The sequence below is a fragment of the Podarcis cretensis genome (genome assembly GCF_951804945.1).
Source record: "Podarcis cretensis genome assembly, chromosome: 2".
NCBI classification, from domain to species: domain Eukaryota; kingdom Metazoa; phylum Chordata; class Lepidosauria; order Squamata; family Lacertidae; genus Podarcis; species Podarcis cretensis.
The window spans coordinates 80,760,225-80,780,414 of NC_137171.1; the positions used below are offsets into that span (position 1 = coordinate 80,760,225).

The following is a 20,190-nucleotide window of genomic DNA, read 5'->3' on the forward strand; positions in this document are numbered from 1 at the left end:
TTCAGGAAAGTTGCACCTGTTGAATTTATGATACAACTGTTGTAACTCATCTTAATGATGTAGATGAGTATATACCAGGCTTTTTGTTCCATAATTCATTGGTTCTCAAATTTCTTTGGGCTCTCAAATTTGATGAAGCTAAACCACCCCCTCCACCACTCTCATTCCATTCTGGTCCCTTCCAACTCTATGATTCTACAGCATTGTTGCGGCGCCCCCTGCAGCGCGGCGCCCAGTGCAACTGCACTACTCATGCTAGCCTAAAATGGCCTCTGCTTAAACGCCACTGAGCAATTCAGCAGGTACAGTTCTCATTGCAACCCTATAACGAGAGATGCTGCACCTGAGGAACTTCTGTCTTCCTCTAGGTTATTAAATGGTGAAACTCTCTATCCCACTGAGGATATTGGTGAGCATATTCCTTTTACACTTACCCACTCCGTTGTTGGAGGAAGTTGCAGGGAGGAGGCTTGCTTCCAATGCACTCTTCTGCTCTTTCACTCCAAGTGGTTGTGCCAAGGAACAATTCAAACATTACTTCAATGGTATGTCTGCTACCAAGAAATTAAGTCCTGCTCTGATCTACATGGTACCATTTGTATGAAGTGACCCCTGTGTGGTTAATGTGATTTAAATCATGACTCATAATAAAGCTGTGTTTCCTCACATTCATTTCTGATCTCCAAAATGTAGGCCTTAAGACTAATTTAGAGTGTTAATAGTTCCTAAAGAAGTTAACTACTGGGCATGTATGCATACTTGTGATAGTTTTTAATGAGACAGGAAGACCTCACAATTTGACCACTGTCACTAAAGTCCTAGTGTGTATACTTTACCAACTTAAAATGCAGCAAGGTTGTTCCTTCTCTCGATCAAAGCTGTTTTGGGGAAACATGCATCAAAGCACAGTAAGGTAAAGGTAAAGGACCCCTGGATGGTTAAGTCCAGTGAAAGGCGACTATAGGGTTGTGACGCTCATATCGCTGCAGGCTGAGGGAGTCGGCATTTGTTCACAGACAGCTTTCTGGGTCATGTGGCCAGCATGACTAAACCGCTTCTGGTGCAACGGGACACTGTGACGGAAATCAGAGTGCACGGAAACGCTGTTTACCTTCCCATCACAGCGGTACCTATCTATCTACTTGCACTGGTGTGCTTTTGAACTGCTAGGTTGGCAGGAGCTAGGACAGAGCAATGGGAGGCCATCATACAGACCTGAACCACCAACCTTCCAATCAGCAAGCCCAATAGGCTCAGTGGTTTAGATCACAACACCACCCACTCCCCAGATCAAAGCACAATATTTCATAAGAAACAGCAGGGCAGACACGGGATAGATATGGGTTGTGGCTAACGTTATATGTACACCGGTTCCCAAACCAGCAGTGGGGGACACACTAGACACGGACACACAGCTGTAGACACATTCATTTAGAAGTAAATCTCATTGGTTTTAAATGAAAGGTTGGAATAGTGATTGGAATAGCAGCTTTAAGGAGTTGTCATATTTGATGCAATTGATTAAAAAATGGTTTTATGTTCTACCCCTTCCTAAAGCCTTAGGTGGGGCACAATAAAGTCATGTTTATGTCTCTAACAACTAGGTCCTGTATTTCCAATACATCAGTCTGAAACACACTGCCCAGGGTTTAAATGGCAGTCTTTTCCATCACATCTTGAAAGATAGGGCACACACCAGAGCACATCTGGTGTGGCTTGAGGGGGCTGCAGCCACGAAGAGAAATGAGCAGCCCCTCCATGCATAGACACAAGTTCCTTAGGCATGGGGCTCTTTGGAGCCTTACAACCCAGAGGGCTGCATGGACAAGACAAAAAATTGTGGATGTTTCAAGACTTTACATAAGCAACCTTCCTATGCCTATGGGAAATAGCTTACATCAGGGATGTCCCTGGTTGATCCTGGCCGATCGTGGGACCCTGATGCCCCCCCCCCAAAAAAAGGCTCAACAACTTTGATTAAGCTTTTTCAAAAAAGAGCTTATTACTCTGGTCAATCCAATGGGTAGATCACTGCCGGGGTTTTTATAGTGGGAGTAGATCACAGTCTCTTGGGAGTTGGACAGCCCTGGCTTACATCATGCAACAGATTTCATGTACAATTTTTTACATTTCCTTGTATGAGTTTCTTCCATGAAAGTTTCTCTGGATATAATGTGGAAAGAGGTCCCATTAGTTTCATCTTGGAATCAGGATGTGAAATAGCAAAAGTCAATTACATATTCGGGGGAACGACTTTTCCGTGATCCTGGTGGAATGATCACAACAATTCCCCAAAAGCAAAACAATTTAATTGAACATAATTGCAGAAGAAAATCTTAGGGATAAGAAAGGAAATGCCACAGTGCAGCAAGTGAACACACACAAAAAGTAGTGGGGGCCTGATTGAAAGTTTGTCTAAAATGTGACTTGATCTTTTTCACTAAGAACCTTCCGAGAGGGAAAGAGTAGGGCAAATGCCAAAAACTAGTTGGACAAAACCCGTAAGCTTTGTGTCTTATCTATGAGAATCAGTCTATGCGTGTCATGCTAGTTTTTACAGTCATAGTCTACAGTCTTGCACTGATAAAATCAAATTTGACAGTAGCACAATATAGAGGTTTAACTGACAGCACACACAGCACATTTGCTAGTCATAACGCCACAGTTTAATGACTGATGCATCTGGGAAGCTAATTCAGATTTTTTTCTGAATGGGATAAAGGAGCATCCAGTTAATACCAACCATGAATTCAAACCATGTGACAAAACTGATGCTACATACCCTGTTCTTGTTCTGCATATTCTGCAAATTGAATTGCAGGAAAAGAGCCACGTTGTACATACATCCGGAGAGAAAATTCATTCTGTATTTTGTACATCCACCAGTAACAACTGAATGCATCCAGCTTGCTACTTTCAGGTCAACAAAGTAATCAGCCTTTATCTGTTAAATAGCCTAACAATTACAAATTGTGTGCCTGTTTTGAGAAAAAGTACAGGTTATAGAATTATACAAGCAGACATAGTATAAATAAAATATTCATATAAAAATAGTCTCTTACAAAATATACTCTTTTATCCTATGGTTCATTTTCCAAAGATGGAAACTTGTCTGGAGTTTTGCATTTATGTGTGATGCATTATTTCCAACTGGATTTATGTAATGCTCCTTAAAATAAAATTTTTAAAAAACTGGACAGGTTATGCACTGGTATCTATCTAGGTGAAGATGAATATCAGTTTGAGATTCCAGACAACTAGCAGCAAACAGCCAAACAAATTATAAAAGATGCCTGCTTTTGTACTTAACACCTATTATTGCAGGAAAAAAACATCCTGCAATTCCAACTAGTAGAAATATCTGAGTAAACAATAATATATACAGCTCAAGGGTGTCCCCTCCTTTCCATATCTACAAAATTATTCCACAAAAAAAGCAGGCTATCTAAATGCAGAATGGTTTTCAAAAATGTCGGTAGAGTTCTTTTTAATTAAATAAATTAATATTAGCTTTATCTGGATAAATTGTTAAATATTGCTATTATTATTATTATGCCCAGATGTCCCAAATCCCTGTGCTAAAATATCTGCAGCACGACAAAAAGGCAGTTAAACCAGTGTTTATATGGAAAACATCAACAATCCTACTTGCAGTAGCACATTGTCTGAAAAAAACGGAAAGATAGAAGGACCAGCAGAAGCTTTTCACAAGTGTAGAAATCCCTAAATCTGCTTAATCCACTCTCTTTAAGTTGAAATTCACACTGGCGCATTGTCACCCCATCCTGTGCAAAGACCATGTTTAAGAATTGTTTGCTCCCCCAGCCCTCTCTTTATGCATGGTGCCTTTCAATCTCTCCCTCATCCAGTCCCAAAGAGCCCCTTGCCTTGGTCTGGACATGGGCTTTTTCCCTTAAGGCAGTCAATAAATTATGTTCTGAAGGCGCAGAATATCTGAGAGCATTTCCCCCCCACTTTTTTTTTTGTATTAGGTGACTTGTTTGTTTCTGTTTCCTTTTTTAAAAAGTCTGATGTTGTTTTTGGACTATTTCTCTAAGTCTTTGATGGGTCTCCACTTAAGCGCTGATATATTAAGAGGGGAAGATGGGATCCATTTGCTGGTTTTCCTTTTGGAAACAGTGTGGGTCTTTGCTACAGTCGTGTGTAGGTGCACTGAGCTTATGTGCAAAAAAAAATGTGTTTATTCCAAGGCTGTAGGATCCCCCTCCCAAGCCACACTTTCATTTACAGGTGTACACTTCTGTTCTTTCACTGCACGTATTACATTTAACATAACAGCACCAATGAAATTTACAGTTGCACTGCCACACTCTTGAATACTGATGAGTATTATAACCTCGACCGCAACACATCAGGTCACAGCCATTGGTCTGCTGGGCTGTTTTGTTGCACATTCTGCCCTGTGTTCCCACACTTCCAGTGACAGGGTCCTCTTCACAGTAGTTAGGCGATTTCTCTATGTACACTAAATCTGTATCCATGGGTTTACGGTAGGAGAGTGGTTTCTTTATCTTAAGAAAAGTTGGGCGTTTATTACGACTTGCCCTCACTGGTTCAACCTGAACGGCTTCGTTGTATTTGTCCTTAAGGATGTAGCCCAGCTCCCTGAATTTAGGAAGAGTTGTCCAGCATGTCTTAGTAGTACATGATCCCGACACACCGTGGCACTTGCATTCCAACTTCATGTTCTCTTCAAGGATCTAGAGTAAAAGGAGGAGAGGGTGTTATATTTAAAACCACAAGAGAGGATGGAGAAGAAGGGTGGTGCACTTAAATCTGTTTCATAACATGAAATACTAAGCTCTAATTTCAAAAGTTCTTTATCTTCATAATTACAATGAAGAACAAATGGTAAAAACCAGGCCAGGCTTAAAACACACAATGATGCTCATGGAGCCATTTAATCTAAAAATGCAGCAAACACAGCTTTTGTTGATAAAGGAAACATTGGTCAACCACACCTCTGCTTAATCAAAGGAGGGGTTAAGTCTTTAAAACCACTTGAAATATAGTGGTTCAGTCTAACTAGAGCATTACAGGAATCCTACAGATGGATAACATCCATTTTTTATAGATGGTGTTGAGGACAATTCTGTACAAGTTTATTTGCCCTTGTTTTTCTAGCTTTACACCTTATGTAGTCATGCTACAAAGTCTACCAACTGGTGTCTTGACCAATGTTTAGAATGTGTTGCCCTAATCTAGAGACCCTTTGTAGGGACAGGGATCCCTACAGAAACAACAAAGAGCCTCATCACACCTTCAAACAGATTTTAAATAACAATAAATAAACAAATAATTTTATTATTTATACCCCGCCCATCTGGCTGGGTTTCTGGCTCGGTCAAGCATTGCAATATGCTTCAAAGGCTCAGCAAAAAGAAATGGGAGACAGGAGCAATCTGACATGCAGTGTACGCTCGGGTTGCGAACGTGATCCGTGCGGGAGGCACGTTTGCACCCCACAGTGTCCGCAACCCGCAGCGCCGCATCTGCGCATGCGTGGGTTGCGATTCGGCACTTCTGCGCATGCGCAGAGCACGATTTAGTGCCTCTGAGCATGCATGAGCACCAAAACCCAGAAGTAACCCAGGTTTTGGTGTGTCCGTAACCCGAAAACACCGCAACCTGAAGCATCTGTAACCCGCGGTATGACTGTACATCTATTTTACAATTGTCACAGACTGTACTTTTTGCATTTCATGGCCTACATTTTTTTTTCTTTTCACGTGTTTGTGCTTAAATAAACCTGCCAACTGAGGATAGCACTTTATGCATCTACTCCATGATGCCTTACATAATAAGTCTTCCAGGTGCTATAAGACTCCCTCTTGTTTTTACTACAATAGTCCAGCATAGTTACATCCTCTGAAAATTAAATCTCTCTGTTTCAGGTGGTATAACTTACCCTGAAATTTAAATGCTGTTGTTTTGAATTCTAGCTAGCTGTGTGGCTTTGTTCAGAGCAGTCTACACTTTTACAGCGCCCAAGTTCCAATGCAGCCCATGAACAGACAGTGACCACAGAGGGAATAAACAGCTCCATTGGAAAGAGCTGAGTAAGCTGCTGCAATGGATCAACAGCTGAAAGGACTTGTGACATGTGTTGAGCTTGCTGTTCTCTGTGATGTATCTTGATGCCAGCTGGAACCAGCTTTGAGACCTTTCTCGTCTAAAAGCGGGGCTGGGCACATGGTGCCATGCCCAAGTTTTCATTCATATCAAAGTGCGAGTCAGACTATCTTTTTTTAGGGACAGGTTATGAGTTAGAAGCAGATTTTGCATCTAGGGATTTCCAGTTAGAGGAGCTCAACTAAGTAAGTAGGAATGGGAGAAATTATTGCCTGGCACGCTGGAAATCTACCAGCAGGCAAGTGTAGTTAGTTCCTTTGTAGATGGCAACTGCTCACATCTAACTTCTGTGTGTCCTCAAAGCTCACTGCAATTGTTTCAAAAACACATGCTTCCTGGTCTAGCACTAGTTCCCCTTTTCATTTACCCCTCCAGTTTTGAAGTCCTGATGTCTTCGGTGAAAACATTCCTCTCCTCTTTCCACACACCCCTCCAACCACTTCATTGTTAATATTGTCTGACAAACAATACAACAACTTTAACAAACCTTGGCATATTAGTATTCTTGTCGCATTCCACAAGTTCCTCTCAGGTGCCTGTCCTCTTTTTTCAAAGTCTTGGCAATATGACAAGAGTAAAGAACTAACATAGATTACTGGTTTCCAGGAAGGTCCCAGTCCCAGTTAGCAATAGCCAAAATATACTCAAAGACTTCTGAAACTCAATTTACATTATTTCTGTTGTTTTTGTTACCATCACCACCACTGGCTTAGCTTTGTTAGTCTGTTGCAGGAAAAGCAACAGAGTATTGTGGCACCCTAAAGACTTAACAAATTTAATATGGCATAAATGTTTGTCATCCAGAGTCCACGAACGCTTGGCCCATAATAAATGTGTTGGTCTTTAAAATGCTTCAAGGCTCGTTATTGTTATGCTTTTCTATTGTATCTTTCAGTGAACAAAGTGCCTTCCTGCCACCCTTTGACACAGGCTAGTCTGAGAGACACTGACTTGCTTAAGGTTACCAAGTGACCTTCATGACTGAACAGGAATGTTAAGCTGCATTTTGACCCAAATCCAAACCCAGGACCCTATTATTGCGATCTTTCTGGTCCCAGAAGAGCCTGAAAGGCTTGACTAGTTTGCCACAGGTAATAGTTCAAATTATACCAGCATATAATAATAAACACAGCAAGATGTGCAGTCTTCAAATTGCAAGCTTGCTTACACACACACACACACACACACACACACACACACAGTTCCAGCAGCAAACCTGTGGTTTGAAAGCAAAAGGTTTAGGCTATTCTAAATGCTGATATAAGCAGTCTTTTTAACCTTGCCCACATTTCCTCTAAGCCTCTGGGATGAATTGATGGCACTTGTTAATCTATCCATCTCTTCTCCCCCCTCAACTAATTAGCATCAAAAATTTGGGTGTGTGCACTGTGTATTATCTATAAGTAGTCAAAATTGAACTATGGTATTCTATACAATGCATAGCAATTCCACACTATTTCTAATCACCATTCAGAACATACAATCAAGAGTTTCAACCCTTGATTTCTTTTCTTCTGTTGCACTCTCTACTGTACTACACTTCCACTAAGGAAAAATACATTCTGGGGATGGTGCACACATGCAAAAATGTGTATACCCAAACCACCCCCTTGGAACTACCCCTTACCTTCCAAACAAGCCAGAGAGCTTTTAAGTTTTGGGAGGCACTCGCAAGATCTCGTAGGGCCATCTGAGCTTCCACAAGATTTCTCAACAGCCTCCCCAAGCCCAGTAAGCAAGTCAGAGACTTTAAAAGTGTTTTCCACACTGGGAAAACCCAGAGCATAGGAGCTTTCAAGATCTCCACTTTGCGTGCAATTGATTTGTGGGATTTCAACCAGCCAGCTTTCAACCACGTAAGGCTGAAATGGGGCAAATTAATTGCACGCAAGACATGATTGTACAGTACATGCAAATTCCCCTCAATTGAAAGCAAATCCACGTACTTTAGGGCCTGTCTGTTAACATCAGGTTTTGTTGACAGGTAAGAGCCACTTCGGCCAAAACGGGAGTGGTGCAAAAGAAATCCCAGCCTGCTCAACAGGGAGGAAGCCATGCAGCCATATTTTACCTTCTCTGTGCAATTTAAGGGTGTTTGAAGCTGAAAGGGCAAAGCTATACATCAGAATAAAAAATCCCCTAAAAAGTGGTGATGATGACATACTTGGCTAACATTACCACTTTCCCCAAAGAGGAAAGAACCATCAAATATTTTGTTGAAACTGGCCATTCAGGATTTCAGGACACCTTTGACACAATTATCCCCATCCTCCTAAATTTAGGTATGACTAATGGCCTATGGTTTTCAACTGGACTTCATCCTACTTGATTGATTGATTTATTAAGGTGTTTTTATTCTGTATTTCACCACAACCATCACATGGAAAATAAAATACAACAAAACATAATACATAATAAAGCCGTTAAAACCAATTCACAGAGAATTAGTTGTACGCCTATTAATAATAATAATAATTTTATTGTTTATACCCCACCCATCTGGCTGGGTTTGCCATTCTGGGTGGCTTCCAGCAAAATAATAATAAAATGTTAGACATTAAAAACTTCCCTGAACAGCGCTGCTTTCAGATGTTTTCTAAAAGTTCCCATTGCCCATGACTACGGTCAGGGGCATTGGGAATTTGCAATAATTTGTTATAAGAAGCCTATGGGTCCCCCCCCCCTTTGCTATTTGCCTGTGTCATTTGACAAGAGAAAACAAGTAAAGGGATATTTTAATGTGTTGTTTGTATTTGTTGTTAACTGGATTTCTTACCTACTCTTCACCATAAGGTCCCAGTGCAGGTTACAACAATATAAACATGCAAGATTGAAATCAGTTGAAACCATTTACAATCAGAATAATATTGAGGGATATAGATAGGTGTCAATATCAGGTGTCAATGACCAGGGCAAAGATGTATGTCTTTAGTAGATTTGAATCAAAAAATGCACTCAGGACTGTTCTGCTTATACTTGGGGAAGGGTGAGAAGGAATTTTTGCCAATTCCTCCACCCCCTACAGCCCCCTGTGTATCCTGCAAAGCTTTTCAAGAGTTGAGGGTTCTTAGAGTCTAGGACAACATGGAAAGTGATGCTGTGGCATGGAGCGGGAACTATCAAAACCACTCCCTTTCTGTGAGGAACCTCTGCTGGTTCCCAGTTTCCTCTGTTAATTGAAGGAGCAAGTCTGGATCCAACCCATTACATTTATGGATACAGCATAAATTAGAAATTGAAGTTTAGCATTTAACTTTTAATAGGAATAGATTTGTTTCTTCATTTTCCAAAATCAGCTTTCAAGTTCTTAATATATGATTGCTACTGTTTGTTACTTAAGCTTGATTTATCTTTAAGCTGCTTTCTGTAGTTAAAAGCTACTGCTTTGATAGTTTGTATTTAAGTCATCTTCTTCCACCGACACCAATATACATCTATCATAGATGAATCATCACATATTGCTAATAGTTTTCAGCTATGTAAACAACTCCTAGAAAAAGGTGAAGAGTTGTCTGCTATTAAATACCCATCAAGGCTAAAGTAAAAGCCAATAGGCTTATCAAGAGCAATTTTTGGACCAATCAGAATAGAAAGCCTATGAGAATAAATTACTGAAGAAGTTGTAAATCCTTTTCATTGGATATATTTTATGTTGGACAAACACATCATTATATGGATGTCTTCCCAAGGATATATCATGAGCTGCTCCCTTGGAAATGAACCTCAAAGAAATCATTGGGACTAACTTCTGAATAAATATAATTGGGGGAAAGTGTATGTTTTAAGACTTAAATGTTGAGGAGACTTTAATTGCTGTGATTCTTCTGAGAAAATTCCATTTCAACTGCAAAACTGAAATAGCATCCTAATTCCATTTTTTTATGGAGAGTCCTTAAAAAGACAAAGGTCGTGGATCTATATGTCTAGGGGATAACATAGCCAGTAGCTCCTTTGACATTTGGTTTTTCTCCTCAGCAATATAAGTGGCTAGATGGGAGACTTCAAATAAACCTCTGGCTATGCAAGCAGTTCTCCAACATACACATGCCTACAGCTCCTTTGGAATGTAGCCATAAATCTCAAAAGGTTTGAAAGCAAAGATCAGCAATGCTAATCAAACAACAGCAAAGTGAAGGGGAGAAAAACAATTTTAAATGGCGAGATTAACACCTGAGCTTCAAGGCCTAGGTGGCTTTGCTGCTGATACCATAATATCACTTGATTCCAGAGGTATCAGAGCAGCCTCAGTCAGTTTTTAATTATTCAACAGTAGGATGTTCTTCTAGACTTCCTGGAGTCTATGGTAATTTTCAAAAGTTCCAGACACGTGAGGGCATTGAAAGCTTCTTTTCTTTTTCTTTTTCTGCTGGCATGACTTGAGATAGCTGAGTGCTATAGCACATATTTTTGGTTACCATGGTTGTACATCAGATTTTTTTTCTAGACAAAGCTTCTTGACTTCAAGGCCCAACTAAGAATGGCACATGCAGAAGAAGAAAAATCTTTCTCCTTGAGGTGCCATCTCCACAAATAGACAACACATCAGCAAAGAGACCACACGCTGTCTCTCGTTCACTTTCCCCATTGTTAAAACGGTATACACAAACACCCTAGCAGTTTGCCACGGAAATTAGAAGCACAATTCTAATGAGGAAAGATGGAGGACAAAAATACCAGTGTTGGTGGAGGTAACTTGCAATGACTAGCAAATAAGGATTGACCAGTATTCCTAGAAGGACAAAATAATAGCTGCATTACATCCACTTGCAAAACCAGTACAGGTATTTTGAGTTCTAGGAGTGGAACTTGAAAATGCAGGGGCAGCCATTGTTCTACCTGTAGAGTCATTTTGAAATTCTTTGAAAGTCAGTCCATTTATTTAAACTTTAGGTTTACCCAGTGCTTTTTTTCTATAAAAATGGTGCTGGTACTCACCATGAAGTTGTTACAGTAAGTGCCACATTTTTAACCTGTGCTTTTCTTTGAGAAAAAAGGTTGCCAGTACTTACATACCCTTGAGTACCACCAGAAAAAAAGCATGAGGTTTACCTTGTCCTTTTGATCTTGATTTGTTCTGCTGCTGCTGCTGCTGCTGCTGCTACTACTAAGACTTGTGAAGCTGAATTGCACAGGAGTCCTCATCTTGACCCACAGGTTTATAGAGCAGAGAAGTGTAACATGACTTGGTCAGTGGAGCATGAGACTCTTAATCTCAGTGTCACGGGCTTGAGCCCAACGTTGGGCAAAAGATTCCTGCATTGCAGGGGTTGGACTAGATGACCCTCATGGCCCCTTCTATAATTCCACGACAAAACATGTTCAAGTTCTAATTCAAGGGTGGAGGCAATGGGCAGATATTATTTAGCATGGATATAGGGGAAAGAAGGGTGGAATATAAATTGGAAAAAGAAATGGAAGAGGAGAAGGAGCCTGAAAATTCAAATTTTCACGAGCAAAAATATCCAAAGAGAATAGAAGGCCTGTAGCTTAGTGGCAGGGTTCATGACTTGCATGCAAAAGGTCCTAGGTTCAATTTATGGCATCTCTAGGGATGGCTGGAAAAGACCTCTATTTGAAACCCTGGTGAGCATCTCTGTCAGCTGAACAGGTAATAATGAGCTTTGTGGATCAATGGTCTAATACAGTATGAGGCTGCTTCCATGTTCAGCCACTCTCACACAATTGTTTAGAAATCAAGATTCTTCCATTGATCTTGCCTTTTTCATCTCCTTTCAAATCAGTTCCTATTTCGGCGTGCTCATTTTGTAACTTATGATCTCATCTCGATCAGCTATGTAAGACTTCATTCTTTGTTATATTTGCTCCGAACTCTTTTATACCAGAGATTTCTACTGGAGTGCTGAAGGAAAAGCAAAGTGCTCCCTGTGCAGGACATGATAGGATTACTAAGTCAGCACACCTATGTCCCTCTGTTGAAGAGACACATCAAATAAAAAGCCACCTTGATATGCCCTTGGTTGCAGGAGCCTTCTAATGCAGCCTGTGTCATGATTTATAACAATGACTCATAACACGGTGTTATATTTAATATGATGCAATGCTGATGCAAAATGACATTCAGTGAATTTCAATGTCACGAAAGAGAAAGTGGGAGCACAATTCAATAATTTGCTTTCCACTCAGAACCAAAATGTTGTTCCTTGAAAGGTATTGGCTCTTTCTTACACCCTATCTTATTCTACAGTAACACTGTCTGAAAATGCATTTCTGTTTTTCTCTAATAAATGACAGGCTTTCCCCGCTACACTCACATGGCCTCAGTAAAAAGGAAGTTGAATTTGCTAAAGCTAATGCATGAACATTTCTCAACCATAGCATGACTTTCAAACAAGCACCTTGTGGCAGAGAACCTCTTCATCACCCATCATTCTACTCCACTGCCATTTAAATGTTCGCATAAAAAACCCCAACCCAAGGAGGCTGGCATTTTAAAAAAATAAAAATACAGAAAATAATGAATTCATGTTACATCAAGAAAATAATAATAACAAAACTATATAAAATTATAAAAGAGATTTTTAAAAAATCAGAAAAATGGCAACTAATTAAAAACATGATTACATTTTTAAAAATACAAAGCGTAGCAAAGAGCAGCAGAGAATCATGAGGTGATATCCAACTTTCTCAGAGAAGATCCACCGAAATCAACCAGCATACATGACTTAAATCTATTGATTTCAGTTTGTCTGCTCCAAGTATGGCTGCTGGATATAGTCCACAGTCATTCTGCTATCTTGGAGTTTGCTTATAATAAAGTTTTGGTGTTCGTGATGAGCTTTGTGTTCACATGCTCCACCTGCCCTCACTCAATTAACTAGCTACTTTCTCTTTAATGTAAATCCTAGCTTCCCATTACATTCCAACGAGGTTTTGTGCTAAAGCGTGCTAATCATTCCTTAGCATCTATGAAATTATATTAAAAGTGCATTAAAGGCATCTTATGATATTAGAGTCACTCTGATGAAGTACTCCCAAATATCAGTGTTGATGTAGAACACAATTCCATATGTGTCCTAAGTCAAATATGTTGTAAGGGAGCAATCCTAAGCTTTTGGGAAGGGCAGCTAGGACAATGTTGGATACTGCAGAGCTCCATTTCCATGGCCAGAAATGGAGGCCCACAGTTGGATGGAAAGGTCCAAGGATTAAGGTCTGCCCAGTGTGGAGTCAGAAAGTTCCACATTTACTGATACAGCCTTAGAGTTCCACGGACTCCAAAGCTCCCTACATCTCCAGAACCAGCAAGGGAAAAGGGGGAAATAATAATAAAAACAAAAGTGTCCACCTCACCATCTGCTGTAGTCTGTGCAAGTCCAGTCCTCTGCTGTGGACTTTATCCTGCCAGCCTACATAAGATTGTTTTGTCTAATAATCAAGAATTTGGTAGATGTTCTAGGATATTGGTCTTTTGGTGGGTTATAATAAAGGTTATACTGAGTATTTTTATTATATTTGCAAGTATGAGGTCAACTCCACGTATTAGGTGTCCCCTCGCAAATGCTTAAATTATGTGAGGATATATTTATACCACATGAAATAGCATCATTCAACACTTCTATCAATTTCTCCACTTCTCTGTAGACCTTCAGTAATACCATCCGGTCCAGTGTTGGACTACAACACCAATAGATTGCCAACAACTCCAAACAGTTCAGCAGTTCTACCCAAGGCATACAGGAAAATATCTCCACATCAAAACAGTTTCTTTGCCTTCTGGAGAAATGGCAGGTGGCCAAAGTCACCACACACCCTATCTCTTCAGATAATACCCTCAATGAAATGAAAGCTTTCATGATCAGATTGTTGGGTGCATACGGAGTGCCTAAGAGCCAGTTCTGCCATAATTTTTTACATCTCCAGGATGCCTTTGGAATGGATTCTGTGATTTGAACACTTTTCCATGAGAATGGGTTGGGCATACATCATATTCAAATGTGACACCCTGAGCTGAAGCTCCCCCCACCCCCCATTTCTTGTTTGAAGAGCTAGTTCATTGAAGGACGGAAATTGGAAAACGGAATTGGAATCTATATGAATAGTCCCATCAGCTAATCTGCAGATTCACAATGCTACACTAAAACTTGCACTAGCTAACAGAAACAACAATAGGTCTGTTTACACAACTCCACTGCCACCACCACAATAGATTAGCAAATGCATGACAAGAAGTGAAATTGTCTTCACTGGTGCATTGCCAATGCACTTGTTAACTATGTCCACTAGTGACTGCACATTTATCAACAGAAAGAAAAGTTCCGCTATATATGCTATATGTGTGTGACTCTTTTTTTACCCTATTATTATCTCTGACTCTGAATGCCCTGGGTAGCGCCAAGGTTGAGTGCATGTGGAGCCTTCTCATTCATTTCTGGGAAATGAAATTCTACTTGTCTACATAAATATTCTTCAGCAAACATATGTTAAACTCCACGAATCACAGAATAAAACCTAGAGCAAAAAGGAGGCACCAACATTCTCACAGAGAAACTGAAGTATGCACCATATATAAGGCCTTTTAAATTCAATTTGCAACTATATTTTAGCTGCATTTGCAGATTTGAATATGACATCATTGGTGGAGGTAGGATACTGAAGATCTCAAGTGCCTTGAAATGTATTGTCCTGTCATCCAAAATATGATTGTTGCATGATCCTACCCTGAGACATACATGCAGGGACAGCCATTGGGTGAGAGTGTGTGGAAGATGCTAAAGCTATAGTTCAGAAGGATGTATGGATCCAGAATTGGCCTCCACAGTCACTTACTGACTCACTGTTAAAGCTGTGTTCATGGAAGACAATCTTACTTGTCTACAAGTGATCGCCAAAGAAGAAGAAGATAGTGCAAATGAAACAGAGATGGGGGAAACACTTCCTGTCACTGCCAGCAGCATCGCATTCAAAGTCATTCTGAGTACTGTGATATTTTTGCTCCCATATTTCAGAAACCAGGTGGAACACAATCATTAATGTACAAAGCTTGAAATACCATGCACATCTCCTTCATCCCCAGTGTTTACTTTATTAAGTAATTTGTGCCAACCACACAAGGAAATCTGCACGCTATTTTTAAGGCATTGTTTTCTTGCCAATTGGGGTGGCAGGGGGAATTACCCAGGTGCCATATAGTAGTATGGTTTAATTGCTAGATTTAATTATGTTTAATTGGTGCAACAAACCTTCAGCTTAACAAACAACACAGGCAGACTATGATGAATCTTCACACTTCAAAGAGTTCAAAACCAGGTTCCTGATCCAATGTTCAGGAGCAGTTGTTAAAACTACTTTAAACCAGGAGAACCACAAATATGGTAAATGAAAACGCTTAAAATGCATTCATATTTTGCCTTTGGAACCAGCTTTCAGGGATATCAGCTCTGAATACAAAGGTCAGACCAAGGTGTTTGGGCCACAGAAATAAGCCTATAATTCAAGCCCCCTTTGTGCTGGGTGTATCTCTGTGTGTGGATTGGATGGAGGTGGGCAAAGGGACACTAGTGTTGCTCTGCCAGCACAGACCCTGTTCCACCTGCTGAACATGCAGCTGGGTGGAAGTACCACTGGTGGGATCCCTGTGATAGCCTGCAGAAAAACCCAAAACAGGGTGCTGCAAGAGTGAGATGGGACTGGAAGAATGGAAGCTGCAGCCACATCCTCTTTTTCCTGCCACTCAACTGACTTGCCAGAAGGACATTACAATTTACATAAGATTGGACTTTGCCCTGGGAGCAATGGGTTGCCCACTTCTGAACTAGAGACAGAAACAAACAAGAGGTTTCTGGGCAAGTACAGATACTAACCTGAGAATGTGCATGTTTCCCAGTGAATCTGTAAAATGCAGTCAACAGATGCACATTCCCTAAGGCCTGTTGCTGATGATGGATCTTGCCTGGAGAATGTACAAAAACCTGTTGACATATGCACATTACTCAAGGCCTATTGTTATATTGAACAGGAAATGTGCGTGTTACATGTACGTGATCCATGAGATGTGGTGTATGTGCACAATGACCAGTTGTTATGCACATTAACCACTCTACTCACAGCATCTCTAACATACACATGGGTGTAGAGAGACAGAAATGTGAGGTCAGATGGAAATGAAATGGGGGGGGGGGGAGTCCTGTAGCAAATACATTAAAACTGAAATGTGTGCAAAATAACACAGTGACCATTTACAACAGCAATTGATAAAACAAACATCTTAGCACTGCTTGATTCCTGAGCTTTTGGGAGTTGAATCCTATACATGCCCACTCAGGAGTAGCTGAACTACGTAGCTGCAGAATTGCAAACTGAGGGTCCCAACCCTTTATTTTAACACATTAGCAGCATTAGTGGTTGAAAGCTATTTGCACTGCAGCCTCATCCATTCAGTTTTGAATCCCTTCCAGATGAGGCCAGAAAAAAAGCACAAAGTAAATACTGTCAGTGACAAAAGAGTCAAATGAGGGTAAGGCTTTCCTGAATAGTATTTTAGCTCTCCGAGATTTATCAGAGCTATTATGTACAGAATTGGTTAAGCAGCAATATCCATCATTAGTAAAATTGTTTTCTGAAATCAAACATTTTGTAAACAGCAAATCCAACTCCTTGTCAGCTGTAATATAGCTCAGGCAACATATGCTGACTGTGGTGTTGTTGTTTTTAAGGGATAACTAATTTGGTGTCCTCCGGTGTTGTTGGACTCCAATTCCCATCAGTCCCAGCCAGCATGGAAGATGATAGACATAGTCCAACAGCATATGAATGGCACCATGTCAGATCCTCCAAGTGTCCCTATATTCCAGGGACAGTCCTGAATTTACAGAAGCCATCCTGGTTTCTGATTTGATCCTGAAGTGTCCCAGTTTTCCTTAGGACATCCCTAATTTCTTCAGAGAAATGTCGGAGGTATGGAGTTATGCAACCCCCAGACCAAGGAGATAAATAACTATACAACCTTTAGAAAACATCTGAATGTAGTCCTCTATATGGAGGTTTTTTAATGTTTAATGTTTTATCATGTGCATATATATGTGGGAAACCACCCAGAGTGGCTGGGGCAACCCCATCAGATGGGTGGGGTATAAATAATAATAAAAATGTTATTATTGTGGAATAGGACATGCCTATTTTCATTGGAGAAATGTTGGAGGTCATTCAGGAGAGGCATCCTGGATTACTGAACTTCTCCAAAAAGGAAACCCCCTTCAGTCCCATCATACCAAGTTGCCTTTTTTCTAATGATGCAGAGGTAGACATTTCTGCAAGCAAATGGCATTGCAAAAATATGGGACTCACTCCTTCTAGAAAAGGTAAACCAAGAAGGATTCCTGCAACAGATTTGTCTCTCACTCACCCCCAGGAAAGAAAGCAGTATTAGGACAGGAAGTAAGCATGCAATTAATTGGTTCTATGTGATCTGCTAGATTCAAATGTCACCAAAGCAGAGTAAGAATTGAGTTCTTACCACACCTGTATTGTAAAAGCTAGCCAAAGAAGCTGCCACATGGTGGGAGTTGCCAGGCAATCTAGATTACAGCATTCATCATTTCCCTCTGTTTATTTGTATATCTACTTGCTTTCTATAAAAAGCAAGGGTGGACCTTTGTATACCCCAAATCCCCCAAATAAATAATGAGGTGGCCATATGCAATCTCGAAACTTTTAAATGCTAAAACACAGTTTGCTCCATTTTGTTCTTTCTTCCTATTTTATGACTGTAAAGCATCGAGATGCGGTAAACCTTTGACTGGCTGCTGGTCTTGTGAAGTGCAAGTTTGCATAGCTTGTGGACCAGCAAGTGACATTGGCTTCAAAGCATATGCACATAAATGTTGCTGTAGACCAGAGGTGGCCATATTCAGAGGTGAGCAAAGGTGCCTACCTTTCGCCCCGCCTCGTTGTTGTGCAAATTCATGAGCGTCCTTGCATTCTGCTTAATCTCCCTTGCGTCCACAAACACTTTGGCGAATCCTATTCCGTATCGGATGTCTGCAGAGCAGCCTCCCCATTTCCATCCTTCGTCTTTGTGGTACTGTCCCTGTTTTTCCTTGTCGCAGCCGCAGTCGCTCAGGTTCCCCTGGGTGCAGGCAGCAGTGATTGCATGCGCTACTCCAGCAGCAATGATGGCGTAGGTGAATGCTGCTTCTCTACTACCTGAAATTAGGAGACATTTCTCAGTAAAGGATAGAACAATTGGAAGAACAGGGTAGGGGGTGGGGTGGGGGTGGAAGAGGGTGGAAGAAACTGTGCAAGTCCATGCAGTGGAAATGCTTCAAGGTTATTATTAGACAAGCTGTAAATATGCAAGGCATAAGCATTTCTTGACATTTCAAAGTCCTGGTCTTTTGTTGATGTTCAGGCACTCCCAACAGAATCAATACACATGCTGTAGCGAAGGCAGTGCATTTTGCCTTGTCCATAAAGGTAAAGTTACCAAACCCAAAGCGAATCAATCAGTGCTTAATGATGCAGGTAAGACTGCTGTATCAGAGTGCAACCTTGAGTTCACCATGGCTTTCAAAAACCCAGGCACACAGCTTCAGATCAGGCCAACACATGGCCAACGCAAGTGCTGTGCTATGTGTATTCAGGAAACCTTGATGGTGTTGACTTAACATTGGTCATGGGGATGAAGTTCATCCCACAGAAATCCAGAGTGTGGATCACCACTTGCGTGCTATTTGCCAAGTGCTGGTTGTGAAGGGCGCAGACTTCTCCGCCACACAGGTGTGCACTAGGAAGGTCTAGGACAAACTTTCCGTGAAAATAATCCAAGCTGAATTTTAAATAATTAAGCGGAGTTATTAAATGGCCTCTGTTCTGTGCTTCATCCTGTCATAGTGATTATGAAGGCTTTGGCAGCGATCACTAACATCACAGAAGTGTGTTAAGTTAAAAATGTGTGTCAGCACACAAAAACGAAAATCTAGTTTTCACAGCCAAACTAGTATGGGATTTGTATTTGTTTGAACTTGGGGATCTCACAAAACTACAGGTCCCAAGGATTTCTTGGGTGAGTTCACAACAGTAAAGCTTGGTGTACAGTATATTTGGGGTTGTGGGTGTTATTATTTTCTTTGTTTTAACCTTGCAGACGTTCCAGGACCAGATTGGAGCCATGGGCTGCTATACCAAAATATAGACTAGGAGAGTATATTCTTCAGCCAAGGGTCCCTGAAGTCATTTGGGGTGAAAGGTTAAGGACAGCCAACTTTTGGTTTCAAAAATGCTAGTATCTGGGCAGTATCCAGGATAGGTCAGGGGCTATAACCTGGTAAACTGAGGCTGGAGCAGGATCAACAGCATAAGCTTGCACTATGCTAGTATAGTGGCCTGAGCCTGCACTTTGGTTAGTGTGAACAGGGCTGTCTTAAGCATATGTGGTGCTGGGGTGCAAAGATCCACCTGGCGCGCGCACACACACACACACACACCAGGTTGCCCAGAGCTTTTCTTAGGGCGGGCTGGCGAGGCGAGCACGGCAGAGCTGGCCTGGCTGGCCGCCTCAACAACAACAGAGGAGGCCGAGGTGGCGGCAGCAGCAGGCGCCGGGGGGGGGGGGGGCAAGCAGAGCCCAGCACAACAGCAGCTGAGCCCAAGGCAGTGGCGACTGATTGCAGCTGGCTGCCTTGTGTGAGCAGCATGCGCTGGGTGGGCCTCTCAAAGGCCCGCCAATCCCAGGCGCGCAGGAGGACGGAGCCGGCTGGCTGCCTCAACTTCTCATTCGCCCGCAGCAGAAGAGCCACGGCATTCTGACGCACTCGGCTCCGCTTCGCAGCAGTTTTCAGCTCTTCCCAATCCCTGGACTCCAACTCTCAGCCTGGCACCCCTGACGCACCCCTAGAGCCTATGGGTAACACAGCCCTGAGTGTGAAGGAGCTGCACAGGGATCTGGGTGTGTAATACCACAGCAGCCATAGCCCAGTTGCCATATTGCTCTCCAATCACCCATCCCACCTTACAGAGAAGCTGTGGAGGAAGCACACCAGCTGATCTTATAGCAGCATATGAAATGGAGCACTGGCTAGG

At 41.5% G+C, this 20,190-nt stretch overlaps 1 protein-coding gene across 5 annotated transcripts in view; it reads right to left on the reverse strand.

Annotated features, from left to right (window-relative positions):
- Window positions 1-2,643: 2,643 nt before the first annotated feature.
- Window positions 2,644-20,190, reverse strand: part of WNT7A (Wnt family member 7A) — a 52,480-nt gene continuing 34,933 nt past the window's right edge. For all 5 annotated transcript variants that reach the window (XM_079965074.1, XM_079965075.1, XM_079965073.1 and 2 more), the window contains exons 3-4: window positions 18,044-18,315; window positions 2,644-4,721 (exon numbers count right to left, since the gene is read on the reverse strand). In XM_079965074.1, coding sequence (XP_079821200.1) covers window positions 4,242-4,721; window positions 18,044-18,315 — 752 coding nt within the window. In that variant the 3' untranslated portion in view covers window positions 2,644-4,241. The remainder of the gene's footprint in view (window positions 4,722-18,043; window positions 18,316-20,190) is intronic.